This window comes from Anastrepha ludens, chromosome 6 (genome assembly GCF_028408465.1).
Source record: "Anastrepha ludens isolate Willacy chromosome 6, idAnaLude1.1, whole genome shotgun sequence".
Taxonomy (NCBI): Eukaryota; Metazoa; Arthropoda; class Insecta; order Diptera; family Tephritidae; genus Anastrepha; species Anastrepha ludens.
In genome coordinates this window covers 81,526,372-81,543,226 of record NC_071502.1, presented here as the reverse complement: position 1 = coordinate 81,543,226, position 16,855 = coordinate 81,526,372, and the positions used below count along the sequence as shown (strand labels likewise).

General features: G+C 36.4%; 2 protein-coding genes across 2 annotated transcripts; both read left to right on the top strand.

The window, feature by feature from the left end:
• Window positions 1-336: 336 nt before the first annotated feature.
• On the top strand, window positions 337-1,857 carry LOC128867942 (uncharacterized). Its single transcript, XM_054109581.1, has 2 exons — window positions 337-525; window positions 592-1,857. Exons 1-2 carry the CDS (start codon window positions 340-342, stop codon window positions 829-831), a joined length of 426 nt encoding a protein of 141 aa, XP_053965556.1. The 5' UTR covers window positions 337-339; the 3' UTR covers window positions 832-1,857.
• Window positions 1,858-8,382: 6,525 nt separating this feature from the next.
• Window positions 8,383-9,375, top strand: LOC128866210 (farnesol dehydrogenase-like). Its single transcript, XM_054106759.1, has 2 exons — window positions 8,383-9,031; window positions 9,101-9,375. Exons 1-2 carry the CDS (start codon window positions 8,459-8,461, stop codon window positions 9,278-9,280), a joined length of 753 nt encoding a protein of 250 aa, XP_053962734.1. The 5' UTR covers window positions 8,383-8,458; the 3' UTR covers window positions 9,281-9,375.
• The last annotated feature ends 7,480 nt before the right edge of the window (window positions 9,376-16,855 follow it).

Below are 16,855 nucleotides of genomic sequence, written 5' to 3'. Positions count from 1 at the left end.
TTCATAGAAAAATACACTTCACAATCAGTTCCAGATCAAAGTACACTTCGTCGTAATTATGTGCCACATTTGTATGAAAAACCGATTGAAAAATTGCTTTTAAAAGCTAATGGAAAACATATTTGGGTTACTCTGGATGAAACAACGGATATTGCGCGTTATTTGTTGATCGTTAAAGAATTAGACAAATGTAACGCTACATCGCAACATATTTTACTGAATCATTGTTTCTTTTATGGCCTAAAGGTAAGTTTTTACCTAAACACTCGAAAAACGACTCAATTTTGCATTTTTTCTTCGCGTTTCTTTTGTATTGAAGGAATTTAATATGAAAATTTTATGCCCGTTACTACCGCTGCTGCTGCATATATGATTTCGGCAATGAAGTCTCTTCAAGTTTTATTCCCAAAAATGCTACACGTTACATGTTTTGCCCATGGATTGCATCGATTGGTAGAATTTATTCGTTCAGAGTTCCATGAAGGAAATTTGCTGATATCAAAAGTAAAAGCTGCCTTCGTCAAGGTACATTTTGCTATTTGTATCTATAGTTCAAATTATTATATTGAAAAAACCATTACTCCTTCACAGTCAACAGCTCGACGACAGCTGTTTAAGCAATCAAATCCGGACATTCCACTGCCACTCGAACCAATTGTCACTAGATGGGGAACTTGGCTACAAGCATGTGATTACTACGCTGACAAATTTGACGCTATAAAATCGGTTGTTGATTATTTGAATGGTGCAGATTCGGAATGTAATCAAGATGGAAAAAAAAGCGTTTCGAGCGTCCAATATTCGACAAGATTTGGCATTTATAAAAGCTAACTTCACGTTCATCACAGACAAGATCAAAACATTAGAATCGAAAGGACTTGAATTGAAAAAGTGTATAGAGCAGTATGAAGAAATCCATTCTATCTTAGGCACAATGACCGACGGCCGTTTTTTGAAGAAGTTCGAAGAAGTGTTATCTCGGAATATTGGATATAGTTCTTTGCTTGAAATTAATTATATTTTGACGGAGATTCACGAGCTAGTGCTTCGAATGAATATATAACAGCATTGACACCATGTGAAATAACATTTTTTAAATTTGCTGTTGCTACATCGGTGGATGTAGAACGTTCCTTCTCAACCTACAAGACAATTTTAACTGAAAAATGGCGGAGTTTTTCGTTCGATAGTCTGAAACACTATCTTGTTTTGACTTGCAACAATGAATTACTATAAGTATCTGGCTAACTAAAATAAATATGTTTACTAACCCAGGAGAAAACACTTCCTTTTTTGCATTTTCGGTATTTTTTGAGAGATTTTCTAATATTATTTTGTGCTTTTTTGCATGTTTTCATACATTTTTTCGTGCATATTTTGTCTTTTTTTGCATTTTTTCGTGCATATTCCAGAGTTTTTCATGCATTTTTGCATGCATATTTTGGCCTTTTATTTTGCATGACTATCACAGCTCTAGTTATAATAATGACCCATGCATTTTGAATTAGAATTGAATTTTTAGTTAACATGAGTAATTAGGTGCGCTGCTGGTTGAGTACACACGTCGCAACGTCTAGGCTATGCTTTATGCATACAAAAATGTTATTTATTTACATAAACAACGCGAAGCAGCTGTGCTATACAAATATGGGCTTATTATACACTTTAATAGGGTATTATCACGCAAGCAAAATATATAAAAATAGACGGCTTAATAGAGCCGGGAATTAAGTGATGGAGCGTTTTAACGAAAGATATTTGGCGTTTATAGGTTTTTGACGTACATCAAAATATGCTTAAGTTATTAAGTTGACACAGAGTTCTTCCCTTCTAACAAAAGCCTTAAATAAGCTAAGTAAGACGATAGCTTAATCTAGTCATGTATGCTTGGATGCTTCAATAAAATTATTTAATTTACATAAAATTTGTATACTTAATAATTTATACAGTACTTATTTAAATACATAATTTGGCGCATGCATCGTTTTTTAGAGCGGGCAATGCTATTTTGAACACTTTTCCTATAATTTAATGTCTGAAGTCGATATAATTACCTATAATACCTAATAAGAGACTTCATTCGTGAATTCATAAATTATAAGTATGTGTATGTATTAGGCCGGGTCGATTTGTGGGGAGGCAAAAAAATCGCCCATTGCTCTGTGAAAATCATATTCTAGGGATCAAAATAAGAAACTTTGCCGAAGGAACCATACCTCTAAAACGAATTCTGATGTCCCCCAATTTGGGTCGAACTTTTTAGTTTCTTTTCTCATGTAAAGGCCAAAAATGGTGATATTTTGAAATGATTGTATGGGGAACCCCCAGGGGAGTTCCAAGGGGTGTGCCACTGGCATGGGTGGATCGGCCGTCCAAAGTTAGTGGGGGTCGGTCATACATTTGGACTCGATTGGAGCACTCTAAATGGGTCAAAGTGGGATTTTTCGTTCGACCCAAATTGGGGGACATCAGAATTCGTTTAAAGATATGGTTCCTTCGACAAAGTTTTTTATTTTAATCCCTAGAATACGATTTTCACAGCGCAATGAGCGATTTTTAAATCGACCCGCCCTAGTATGTACTATGTGCCCATGACTCTGATATGTATCTATATACCACATGAAGTAAAGGGATGAAGGCATGTGGGTGAATATGGCCTACTCTGTTACCAAATGTATTAGAGGTGAGCTACTTCACAACTAGTACGAATCGCATACTTAACTAACCCTTGTTTTAAGTACTAGTTATTACCCGGCGCGTCGCTGCCGCAGAAAAACTAATTTTGTTGACAGAGTTATTTTGTTTAGTTATAACTTAACATAAATACGTTTGTAGAAATTCAATGACTTATTGAGATTTTACCACTGAGGGCCCACTTGGACAAATATTCAAAATTCGTCCGTTGTGATACCACAGAGGAGGAAAGAAAAGGGGTAAAACCAAACAGTTGGATAAAAGAAGAAGGGCCCTTGGAATAAGAAAATGACCACCAATAGTGGCTCCTACTCCTTCCCCCATTTCGGACGCATCTGTAAAGAAATTGTATGAAAGGCTTGTGGTATCTAGACCCCTCAGCCTTCCATTTTGCTCTAAATGACGCTAGGCGTTTTGCCAAATTTAAATCAAGAAATACCGTAAGCTGACCTTCCGTTTAAATTCAGAATGTTGATGTGACCAAAAAGTCTCTGCTCGAATAGTCATGACATCTTCAGCCTTAGAGCAGATCTTTCGGCTGAGTTTCTTATTACTAGTTTGAATGGATGCCAGACGAGAAGTATTTCTACAGCCACTGTTAAAGTTGTGCTCGCTGCGCCGGTTACACATATCCCTGTAATCTTTGCACGCTTTTCACTCTTTCAAAGTAAGTCACTTTATCGCACCCCGTCCACCAAGCCCCAAGTCTTTCCGAGCATTATTCTGCATGCGTATAAGGCATCGAGGCTTCTTCTTCCACATTAAATCTCCATGACAGTTTGCTATCCACAACAATGCCTAGGCATTTAGTTGTTGTTGTTGTTGTAGCAGCATAAATATTCCCCTAAATAAATGAGAAATGTTGCTGAAGTGACAGTCCTTGGCCGGATATAAATCCGGGTCGTTCCGGTAACGTAGAACCGACTGTCGTGGGAACATAGGCATTTAGTCGATGTTTTTGGTGTGAACTCAACTCCTCCTAGCATCGGTGGTGACCACTTAGGAATCTTATACTGCCTCGTAAAGAGCATTACATCCGTTTTTTTCTGGATTTACTTCCAACCCGACCATTTCCGTTCACGTGTAAACCTCTCTATGCGTCCTGGTGAGTATTTCACTTACCTGAGATGATAACAGTTAAGTCGTCAGCATATGCCGTCAGTTTCGATCTGCTATTCTTAAGTTTGATGAAAATCTGATTTATCACTAGCTTCCGTAGAAGAATGGAAAGCACTCCTCCCTGTGGGGTTCCTCTGTTTGCCTTTCTCGAGATTGTACTTGACCTCTATTCGCCCATCACTATGCGACAGTTTAATAGGCTGCTGTTCCAACATTGAATCTACACCAGTTCAATCCAGGCCCTCTAACAATCTCTCTATTGCAATCCGATGATTAGTAAAATACATACAAACAGACAAATATTAATTTTTACATAAGATAATATAATATAACATAATTTAAAATACTAGACAATTTTTTTTATTTAGCAGACTCAGATTTGCGTCAGTTATTCTACGTTTGCTAAGTATTGATAATAAGGAAAAATAAATACATAAATATTTCGAAATTCGTATCACGCCGAAGATTAAATAAAAGTACTTCAAAATGCTTGTTATCAAAAGTAAAAGATTTCAAGTGTAGTAAAAAATATTTTGTTATCTTTCCCGCTCACTTAAAATGGCATAGGTGTAATTGAATAGGTGCTTGCTTTAATGGTTTACAACTTACCCAAATAAGAGAGCATTAAAAGGTTAAAGCCACGTAAAATAAGCATGAATGAATCATTTTATAATCGGTACAAATCTAGTATTTTTGGGAATAGTTAATTTTCAGTCCGGATATTCTCATTGTAATCTGATACTTTTATATTTTTTTACTACTTTTGTCTTTCACAGCAGGGCACTCATCGATTGATCTGTATGCACACGAATACTTTTTCAAAAATACACACTGTCAAATAAGTACCAAGAACTAATCAGTAAAATTTAAAATCTTCTTTATTCATACAAATTCATTCTCCTATTGCCAACAAAGTCGTTTCTTTCTCGTAATAACCGGCGCCAGTTGGAGACACCAAGTGAAGTCAAATCCTCCTCCACCTGGTGTTGCTAACGCAGAGGAGATATTCCTCTTTCTCTGCTACCACCAGTTGGCACTGCGTCGAATAGTTTCAGAGCCGTAGCGTTTGCATTCATTCGGTGACCCGTGGCCCATCTAAGCCGCTGCACCTGCGCTGTGTCTATGTCGTCGTAAAGCTAATCCATCCCATTGTCCCATTGTCTGCGATACTCGCCGTCATCAACGTGCAATGGTCCGAAAATCTTCCACAAAATCTTTCTCTCAAATACTCCATGTGACGCCTCAACGGATATTGTCATCGTTCAAGCTTCTGCGCCATTCGTTAAGACGGGCATGATGAGAGCCTTGTAGAGTGTTTGTTTTGTTCGTCGAGAGAGGACTTTACGACTCAGGACTGATACTCGGAGTATCAGGGCAGCTAATACTCGTATTTGTTGTCTGCGGTCCATCTTTTAAGCAAATCAGCTGTTCACTATTCCGCGTAACAACCGTCTGTCACACTACATGTTTGAGCAGAATTAACTGCGCCGGTAGTCCCGATTAACGTCGCCGTCTGTCTAGGCTATAGGATCTTTAAAATTTTCTGTTCCAGCTTCCTCTTGCAGCTCCCGAATTTGATTCTGTTTACAAGAAGAGTTATAGGCTATTTTATATTATATTGCATGCTTAGTTTTGCGTATCAGCAAATCCCGACGTTCAACACTCATGACCGCGTTTTGGCGGTCTTCAGGGTGGTCTGCGTCGATTAACTTTGCCGTCTAATACCATCTTCACCAGGCGTCCATTCGGCATTCTTCGGACGTGATCTCTCCATGCCTTTCTTCGAGTTCGGACCCACCTCATTATTTCTGCAATATTGCAAATTTGTCTTATTTCTTCGTTCGTCTTTCAGTCGTACACTGTGTATTCAGCTATCGTTCGTAGTGTTTTCATTTCAACCGTTGTCATGCCTTTTTGCGTTACAGCTGTGTCCGCCCTTGTCTCCGCAGCATGCATGAGAACACGTCTCAGAGATTCTTACTTGGCTTTCGGTCCTCATATGCTGGTTTCTCCACACAGCAGCTCTCAGCCAACGAGATAGCGGTGCTGCTTTATTTGCTGCTTGCTTTACTTCTATTTTTAGATCTTTATTGCCGGTGATTCTTGATCCGAGGTAGGTGGATTCAAGAACCTGCACTATCGGCTAGTTGTTGATTGCCAATTTGCCTCTTATGGGTTCTTTGGATACAACCAAGCATTTGGGGTTTTCAGCAGTTATTTGCATGCCGTACACTTCGGTAACTTGCTCAAATTTGAAGAGAAGTCTCTGTAGGTTGTCTTTATTCTCAGCAATAAGAACTGCGTCTTCTGCTGAACTAATTATCTTTAACTCGCCGGTTGTCATTCGGAATCGAGGTGCATCTTTTTTGACTTGATCCATTATTATTATTATTATTAGAAGGCCATTACGCACTGCGACCAGAGCTGATCTATTGTGAAAGGCCTATTTTGTAACCCTAGAGTTTTAGGCTTTTTAGAAATTTTAGCACAGTTTTGGGTTTGTTGTTCCAAAGATTGCATGGAGATACTACGATACCACCAAGGTGGTGACGTCTTTGTCTGCCCAACGCAGGACATTCACAAAGCACATGTTCTGAGCTTTCTATGTCCATTTCGCAAAAGCGGCAGACATTGGTCTCGGATAGACCAATATTGTTTAGATGGTACCTCAGGCTGCAGTGACCTGTAAGGTATCCGGTTAAAAGACGCAGATCTACTCTGTTTAGTGAGAGAAATTTGTCAGATATTCCTTTGTTGGGACTTAGGAATAGTTTGGCTTGACGCTGACCGGCACAGTTTAGCCAGTGTGCGGCAAGTTTTCTTTCCTCCCATTTCCTAAGGAATTCATTAATGTGGCCTTTTGTCAGTCCACAGAAAGGCTCAGGACCAGTAAGTTGCATATTTGCTCCTTGTTTTGCAAGGTCGTCAGCCATTTCATTTCCCTCATGTCCTTCATGTCCCGGAATCCAACATAGTGTTACTGTGTTGAGGTTTCCTAACGTGTTTAGGAGGTTTAGGCAATCGTTTACCAATTTAGAGGTGATGGTTGTTGATAGAAGGGCTTTTAGAGCCGCTTGGCTATCTGAAAGTATGTAGATGTGAGTACCTCTCATTTTCCTTCTAAGGCATTCTCTCACACATATTTCAATGGCATATATTTCTGCCTGGAATATTGTTGGGTAGGATCCCATCGGAATCGATTTTTTGAATTGATCCATTATTTCGTCCATTATAATGTTGAACTCAGGCCTTTTCTAATTCCTGATGTTGTTGGTATGTCTAATACCTTAAGCTTTGAGTTTACTTTTATGGCTGCGCCGTTGTTATTGGTGAACTCGCAGATTACTTTCAAAACATTTTTCGCAGCCTTGTTTTTTGCTGACAAGCTCTATCACGTTCTTTAGTCTAACCCTGTCGAAGGCTTTAGTGAAGCCTACAAAGCAGGTGGCTTTGTACAAATTCCAACGATTTTTCTGCGATTTATCTCATTATGAATTTGGCATCTATAGTCGATCTGTTTTTCCGGAGGCCTTGTTGCTCGTCGCACATACCGTGTTTTGATATTTTCGTTGCATTTTTTTTTTGTGAAGAGTTTTGACATTCAGAGTAAGGAGATGCCTCTGTAATTATTTCGTTACTTTTATCTCGCCTTTTTTGAATACTGTGATGATAATAGTCTGCCTCCAAACTTCTGGTATGGTTGTTGACTCGCAAATCTTGCGGAATGGTCTGCATATTTTATTGCATAGTGTTGGTACTCCATATTTGATGAATTCGTTATTCATATTGTCAATACTGGGCGATTTTCTATTCTTTAATTGAGTAATTGCTAGACATACGCCTAAAAGTTGGGGTCCGTCATTTCATTTTTGTTATCTTAAGTTGTGGTTTCAGCTAGTTCAGTAATTGTCAACAGGGATGAGAAATGGTTGACCCATGATTCTTGCAGTACACTTACTGTAGAGTTCAATCTACGAGTTCTCGTGTATGTCTTCGACCGAAAGGAACTACAGTAAACAGGAGTTATATCAGTTCTTACATAAGAGAAGTTATCCGCTTATATTTGTTTAGTTTTTAATCAAACATTCTACACATCAAAAAATTAAGAAAAAGTGTTTTCTAATAGCTGTCACCCCTCGGCAGGCAATGGCAAACCTCCGAGTGTATTTCTGCCATGAAAAAGCTCCTCATAAAAATATCTGCCGTTCGGGGTCAGCTTGAAACTGTAGGCCCTTCCATTTGGAGGAGGAGCTCGGTCAAACACCCAAAAAGGGTGTACGCGCCAATTATATACATATATATTCTACAGTTTTCTGCTATTTTTCACCGAATTTGCTCATCCAAAGCCACATAACTCGCAGTGTGTAAATATTATTGAATCACCATTTCATCTTGTTTTTTCGCATTTAGAAAATCCCTTGCAACGCACTAATTAAATTATAAATTACCGATACTTTTCGCACAGAATGTATCTACATATTAGTATTCCAGTTGATAAACAAGCCTCTGACAATCGCTAACATTTTGTCATTATCTATAAATTTCTGCTATAAATAAGTGCACTCGCATCTATTCAAATGCATTGCGTATTCAATTAATCAGCCAGTTGGAAGCAGAAGAGTGAATTGCATTTGTTTTAGAAGCAATGGAACGTTGGGTGAATCGAGTTGCTGTAGTCACAGGTGCCAGTTCTGGCATTGGCGCTGCTGTTGTCAAATATCTTGCAAATAACGGATTGGTTACCGTCGGCCTAGCACGACGCAAGGAGCGTGTCGAAGCACTGCGGGATGAAGTTAACGCTGAGGCACGTAAACGAATTCACGCCATTCAGTGTGATGTGCAAAGTGAGGAGCAAGTAATAGCCGTTTTCAAGCAGATCGAGAAAACAATTGGGCCAGTTGCTGTGTTGGTCAACAACGCGGGCGCCCTACGATCCACCACCACATTACTGGAAGAAGGCAATTCTCAAGATGTACGAGATGTCGTCGATACAAATATTATGGGCGTGGTTTACTGTACACGAGAGGCCTTTCGCTCGATGAAGGCAAATGGTGGAGACGGGCATATTTTCTTGATTAATAGCATAGTTGGGCACTATGTGCCGATATGTCCGAACACTACTTATAACATTTATCCTTCGACAAAACACGCAATCACCGCAATAACAGAAATTTATCGGCAAGAGCTTTTGAACCAAAAAACAAATATTAAAATTACTGTAGGTTTAACATATTTGTGTGTTTGTTTGCAGTTGTAAGGTTTTTCAAAAATAATGTTTTTCTTTTAGAGCATTAGTCCTGGTGCTACGGAAACTGAGATGATTACGGAAAGTATACACAAAATGATACCGAACTTGGTGTGTCTTAAATCGGAAGATATTGCCGACGCTTTGGTTTACTGCCTCCAAACGCCGCCACATGTGCAAATCCATGAACTGATAATCAAACCTATGGGTGAACGGTTATAAGTTGAACATCCGTGAAAAACGCTTGAGAGATGCTTAAATGCATGAGTTTCTATAAGTGAATAAAAAATTAGAAAGAAATACATCACGTTGCATAATTATAAGCGTACAATAATTTTAGTTATATTTTTATTGTGTTCTAGAGAAAATTTTTTTGCACGCACTGTTGAAACAAGTATTTGTTAAGAGAAACAAGTTCACAGAATAAGCAACAAAAACAATATCATTTGTACTACATAGGTAAGAAGGGAGTAGACAAATAAAGGGTGATTTTTTAAGCGCTATAGGAAAGTTTTTCAAAAAACACATGTAAAATTCAAAAAAATCCATGAACTTTTTATTTAAATCGATAGTACAGTCCATATAATTTAATGGTTGAAGATTATTTCACGCAAATGTTGACCGCGACTGCGCTTCAAGTGGTCCATCCGCTTAGTCCAATTTTGGCATACTCTTTCTAATGTTTCGGCCGGTATCTCACTTATAAATGCTTTAATGTTGTCTTACAATGCGTTAATGCGAAGCAGACTTGTCTGAATAGACATGAGCTTTAACATAGCCCCACAAAACATAATCTAAAGGCGTTGTATCGCACGATCTGGGTGGCCAATTGACAGGTCCCGAACGTGAAATAAAATGATCACCGAACTCGCCTCTCCACAAGTCCATTGTTACGCGTGCTGTGTGGCATGTGGCAGCGTCTTGCTGAAACCACATGTCATGCAAGTCAAGCTCTTGCATTTTGGGCAAAAAAAAGTTGGATATCATTTCACGGTAGCGCTCACCATTCACAGTTACGTTACGATTCGCAGCATCTTTGAAGAAATACGGTCCAATGATACCTCCAGCCCATAAGCCGCTCCAAACTGTGACCTTTTCTGAATTCATTGGTAGCTCTTGCAATTCTTCTGGCTGATCTTCACTCCAAAATCGATAATTCTGCTTATTTACGTACCCATTGATCCAAAAATGAGCTTCGTCGCTGAACACAATTTTTCGATAAAAAGTGGAGCTTAAACTTTCTTAATAGAACACGCATTTTTATAATAAAATTCAATGATTTGCAAGCGTTCCTCGTTTGTAAGACGATTCATGGTTAAATTATAGACCAAACTGAAGATGTTTGACAGTGAAACAAAACACGAGACGTGCGTCAGCTGTTTAAACCAACTGTTAATGAACCAAAAGATAATAGCTAAAAAATCACCCATTAGAAGGAGAAGAAAGATACCATGCAAGGCGTGAATTGTCAGATTCTAAAAAAGTTCTAAAAATATTGTTTGCGTATGGACGTGCAGACTTACATATAACTACATTCTCGAATTAGTAACGCCTGCAACTGTTAAAAAAGTACATTAATGCGCGACGCGCATTATCCGCTACGATAAGATTGTTTGCCTCAGGACGAAGCCACAAAGACTTGAAATTCTTGACAAATATTTCATCCCAGTTCCTTTGCTTAGTAATAGTAAAAACATATTCAGCAAATATTTCTGCACTCAAACCTTTTAGTGATACCTCATGCTCTGGTTTTTTCGTTTTTGTTATATTATATTTATCACTTTTTATTTGCCATTTAATAAATCAATGCTAGCCCATTTTTTAGGCACACAGTAAAAAATGATGGTTTATATTTAATACCAGTTGCTATTGAATTTATACGATTTTGGAATTAAATTTGATTTTTAATTCTAAAAAGTTTTATTTTAAGACGATGAAATATTCTTGCAATTATTTTAAATCCAAAATGGGTTTAAAACAAAACTTTAATAGGTGCTGAGCGTTGCGTTTTTGAAATTAAATACCTATTAGATTTAACGTAAGACCGAAAAAACATTAAAATGCTCTCTTTAATGTTTCAAGCTATTTTGGTTTCAGTTTAAGTTTCAATTATATTCAATTTAAAATTTATTGGTTTAAAAGTAAAACCAAAAAAGTATTAAAAAAGTTTTTCACTCTCAATTAATTTCAATGTACTCTGAACTTTAGTATTATTTGATTTAAAGTAAAACCAAGAAAGTATTAAAAAATTCTCTCACTCTCTGTCACTCACTCACTCTCAGTGTCATTTTTTCCACTATTCTAGAAGCATGTTTTTAAAAGTGAAATACCACGCGGAAGTGCATTTCCTTAAAATAATCTATCCTGAAAGTGAGGAGTTCCCGGTGGCTACAACAATTGCATCAAGTAAGTAATCGAAACAATTGTTGAGGGAAACTGTACAGAATGGTCGTTTGAAGTAATACCTTATTTGATTTTCTTAAAGTTGCTGCCATCCACTGCCAGTGGACGCGAACAAAAAAAAGCAAAATTCCAAAAATCTGTCGACAGTTTTATTTCTTTTGAAAACGTAATTTACTATAAATTGTTTGTTCTTAATTGGCATAAATAAAAAAATTTGTTTTTACAGCTTAACACACCATTAGAAGAATATAAAATAACGTCTGGTCAGGCCACAATCGTTGCAGTTGGACAAGACAAAGCCACAATTTGCCAATATTTCATAACAATTGATGGTAAGAAGATAGCAGTTCCCGAGCATTATAAATTTAGGCAAGGTTTTGACTTGTATTTTAAAGCATTTTACGTATTTAATATACAGTTTGATGTAACTTTGGCTAACTTTTTGGGATTTATTGCCAAATTTATTTACAAAATAGACGATAAAAGAAAGCGAAGTTCGAGATTATTAGAAGTGCAATCTAAGTTTGAGAATAAGTTTAAGGAACTATCTAAATAAGTTCAATATTAATTAGCGATGGCAAAGTTTTGCTTTTTATGTGGGAGAGAATCTGAAACAGTTGTATATGTTGTATTTCATTTAAAAACTGAAAATTTTGTATCGGCTATTTGCAAAACACCTGCATCCCACCGAAAATCACTCTTGATAAAAAATGCCGAACTTCCATTGGGTTGTCAGCCTCTCAAAATGTATGTCTTATATTGCACTTGCCTTTCATCTTTTTTAACTTCTATGACATTCTACCCCGCTTTTGGATTGGGGTTACTTCGCTTATTCGAATAATAAAAGTTGCATTATCCTCGGTCTTAAAACAACAACATATACAATCTCTTAAAGATGATATAGAGTTGCATTTGAAATGTATAATTGAAGTTTATGGGGAAACCCTGCTTCCAAAACTTCACTTTTTAACCCACTACCCCTCAGTTCTAAAAAAACATGGGTCCTCTGATTCATACATGGGCAATGAGATACGAAGCCAAGCATCGCGAATTTATAAGGGATGCTTCAGTAATCAATAACTACAAGATATGCAAATCTCTCGCTAATAGATATCAAACAAAAATGAGTATTACATGGGAAGGCATGTCATTTCAAAATGAATTTCTTTTTGATAAATTACGTAGTTTAAGTTTTGAAGATTTAGATTTAAGTGTCCAGCATTATTTGTCTAAGACATTACTAGTAATAATGTAAGACCATTTGAAGTGTACTTTATAGATTAAAAAATGTTTTTATTAATGTCATGTGAAATTAAAGAATAAAATTTAAATATGTATTATTATTTCACTTATGTATATAAATTTATGTCATTTTAAATAAAACGTAAATTTTTATTTAAAAAATTTATTTTGTTTTTTGTTTTGAGGATTCGTCAACAATGCACTAAATCTACTACAATTTTGGTTTGGATTCAATTCCTTTTTGGAATTAAAATATCATTCAAGGGTTTACTTTCAATCCCAAGAAAGTTCTACATTCAATTCAATTTTGGATTAACTTTAATTCTAATTATTATTAAATTTATTTCAATTCTCAGATAAAGTCAAAACCATTTTAGCTTTATTTTTAAACCCTTAAAAGTATATAATTTAGTCTCATTCTTGGTTTTTTAAAGAGAATATTTTAATTAACTTCTTTCTCTCTTTTCTGAAACCGGAATGGTTTTAATCTTATACTTTCTGGATTTGTTATATATAAACACCAAATTGGTATTAACATTAAACTAAAATTTTTACTGTGCACTCAACTAACTGCCCTAACTTAAGCTAATTTTTGTGCGCCGATGTGCACGCTTCAAGCATCACCACAAAATGAAATAGTTGTTTTTGCTTTCAATGTAATGTTCGCGCACTGCATCACAAGCTATGAATACTCGTATCTGCGTGACCCGCTCGCTGAAAATCAAAATTGTTTGCCCACAGACGGTGAACATGCAGCGGAGCGCGAGTGTATAGTTGTATTTTGTTTACTTGTTGTCATAGTTTTGTATTGTTTTCCATTTTTATTGTTATTAATGCGCGATTCGATCATCTACTCCGTTCTCTTTCTTTTTTATTCAATTGTTGGATGACGAAACGCTCTCACGATTGAGCAGTTTTGTTATCTGCAAAATTAGCTTGAAAGTGTTTTGGTGAGCGCGGAGTAATTTCGCTGCATAGTGGTGTACAGATCGAACTAAGGCGAGCAAACGTGTCTTAAACTTCCTGTGTCGAATACGATTTTTTCTTACAATTAAAATTTTACCTTTTTATGTTGCCAAGGACATAATTAATTGTTATCATTTAGTGAAAGAGATAAATTAAGGAAAACATATATTTATTGTTGTTGGCAAAAAGACAAGAAGAAAATTGAAGTAATGACAAATGGATTTTACGCTCCATATCAGAACCACAAAAAAAGAAGAAAACGTTTTGTACGCCAAAGAACAAACCTTTTTTTCGCAAATCTTATAAGTGAAGGTGTTTGTTTTCCGCTCGCAGACCTTGTGCAGCTCAATATTCTTCAAAATTGTATGCCCAAATTTAACGCTTATAAAAAAAAATATAAAAAAATATACTTCGCTTCTGCAACTAACCTCAATAAATATGGTTCCATTGAATTTCTAAGAACAGTGGCTCTGGAGTTAAAATTAACCTCATACAAGAATTAAAAATCGATAGTTTCGACAAACGTTAAACTCATTAAAGTAAATAGAAAAACTCAAATTTTACTTAAAAAATGTACATTATTTCACATCACTGATCTGTGTGGCATATTTGTGGCGGTTTGTGAATTATAATGCTTTTCTTATGTTATTCATTTATTTATTAATATTTTTATGTATTCAAAAATCTCTAACAAAATTCAGCATATAGGTATATGAAAGATATTAAATCAAAATTAACATGCAAATTTTAAAATATTTAAGATTAAAAAGTGTAGTACAATTTGATTATCAAAATAAGAAACCATTAAATTGTGACACTAAAATAAAAAAAAATTTACAAAGTATTACTTTAATTTCCTACACTGAAATTAATTTACTTACTGCATTTTAAATACCTCTTTGGCCCCAGAAAGGTCTAAATCCAAAAAGGTTGAGAAATAATTAAAATCAGACAACGAGCTAACGAGTGACGCATTGGCACTATATAATGTCTTACTAAAGCCAATGCGAAAAATATTAAAACGACGAAAATGTCTGCAAGGAACATGAAACTGTATTCTTTCTAGAAGAACCGAGCAGTCAATTTCGCCATTAGCAAGATCAAAAATAAATGATACTACCTGAAGGGTACCTCTGACATTTAATGCGAAAAGACTAATGAATCGACAGCGAGATTCGTATGATGGTTTCGGGTCTGAGAAATTGAGTGAATGTAGTGCGGAACGCACAATAATTTATTGAACCCTACCCACTCGTTTCATATGGACTACATGACAAGGTCTCTAAATAAAAGCAGTATAATCTAATTTGGACCGAACAAACGCAGTCTTATAATAATATCTGAAGAGTATATGAGTCAGTGAAGTGCGATGAGTGACGTCTTACAAACGCGGACATAGCAAGTGAATTGGAAACGGCTTAATTTAGGTTAGGATAAGTTGACCTAGCTAGCTAAAAGCCATCACATTGGTCCTAAGTGGTATCACATGGAGCTTGACCCTTACGTTTCATTATAGTAGGCTTCTTGTAATAAGCCTGCATCTTTTGCGAATCGAAGTAAGCTCTGAAGCTCTAACCCCGAGAGACATTCTAACCTGTCATATTGTAGAGCTCCTAAACATTTTCTAGCTAATGCAGGGCAAGAACATAGAAGGTGCTCAGAAGTTTCCCTCTCTTCTAGTTCATTGCAAAATCTGCAGCTATCATTGTTTGCAATTCCCATATTGTATGTGTGTGCCGCTAACAAATTATGGCCTGTCAGTATACTTTCAATAGTTCTGCTTTCCTTTCTCGACAGGGCTAGTACAAACCTGGCATATTTTTGTTATCTGCAATAGTTTACACCAAAAATGGTCCTCGATCAAAAGGCGTTTTTTAAACTAATTTGAGGTCGCTGAAACCAAAAATGAATTTTTTTTTTTTTTTTTTTCAAAGAACGGTTTCCGAGATATTCCCAAAAAACCTGTTTTTTGGGCAATAGTGCAGCTATTACCTGCAGTCTCGAAAACAGTGCGCGCCATTTCTTTGAAGTGCATAAATTTCAAAAGGCACATACATAACCTACATGGCAATAAACAATTCTTGTCAATGAAAGTTGTAGTTTTCGCAAAACAGCTGTTGAAAGTTAAAAAAAAGGCATTTTTGACGTTTTTTACTAAATTATCAAAGTTTATTAACTTTTTTCTGGAACAAAAAATTTTTTTATATCGACATAAGATAGGTTTTCTGAAAGACAATTTTCTCACCTACATTTAAAGCCTAAGTTTGTCTGAATCGACGAAAAATTGTAGAAGTTATGACCCATAAAGTCAACACGTGTGATTTTGCCGCTTTTGACTTGGCTATGTTTGAGGTCGAAAATACGCTTTTACTCTCGCACTTCTTCTTTTATGTTGCACGGAATCTTCATGAAATTGTATCCAGCAGTAGTCGCTCATCATTCCTTGATCCCAAAAGTCCTCATAACGCTTTTCAATCGTAGCAATATCTTGATGAAATCCCTCGCCTTGTTCATCACTTTCAGCCCCCAAATTCGAAGGAAAAAAATCAAAATGACTGTGAAGTAGGTGCATTTTTAACGACATGCGAGCACCTGCCATTGTATACCGTATTTAAAAATTCCAGTATGTCGTTTTCTTGCTCGAATTGTATGTAAACAGCGCTTTTGGCAATATCATTTCGTTTCCTGCTATGCTCTTATGTCTGGGTACCCAATATACCTGTATGTAACCGTCTGTCTGCGGCTAGTCTCTCTATGGGCTCCCTGGTGCTAAGAACGTTTTTAGATGAAATTTCATATGAATTTGACTTGACTGTCAACGTATATATTTATGTTGGAGTTGCAAAGACAGCAAAAAATTTTGGTTCAAAAATACTGCAATGGTGAGGGAGCTTAATTGACCACCTGATGTCCTGCTCTGCGCAATAAATCCCTACACCGACGCCGCCCATCATTTTTGAGACGTCGCATATTGGGACGAGTTTTCATACCTCTTTTCCACCCCTCTTCTTCTATTGTTGTTCGGAATCTTTTCACCCAATCGTATTTCGGAGACATACAGTCCGTATTGGCCCGATAACGGATTTATTTACGTTCGTGATAAAATTTAGTTTGGAATCAAATCTTTAATCACATCAGATTGTATAATTAATATGATAAAAGGTATGTAGGGGGTTGTGAAGGTTA

Coding starts and splice junctions, on each gene's coding strand:
- LOC128867942 (XM_054109581.1), top strand. CDS start 340: ATGCCCGTTACTACCGCTGCTGCTGCATATATGATTTCGGCAATGAAG. Junction 526..591: donor TAAAAGCTGCCTTCGTCAAG/GTACATTTTGCT, acceptor ACTCCTTCACAG/TCAACAGCTCGACGACAGCT.
- LOC128866210 (XM_054106759.1), top strand. CDS start 8,459: ATGGAACGTTGGGTGAATCGAGTTGCTGTAGTCACAGGTGCCAGTTCT. Junction 9,032..9,100: donor AAACAAATATTAAAATTACT/GTAGGTTTAACA, acceptor TTTTTCTTTTAG/AGCATTAGTCCTGGTGCTAC.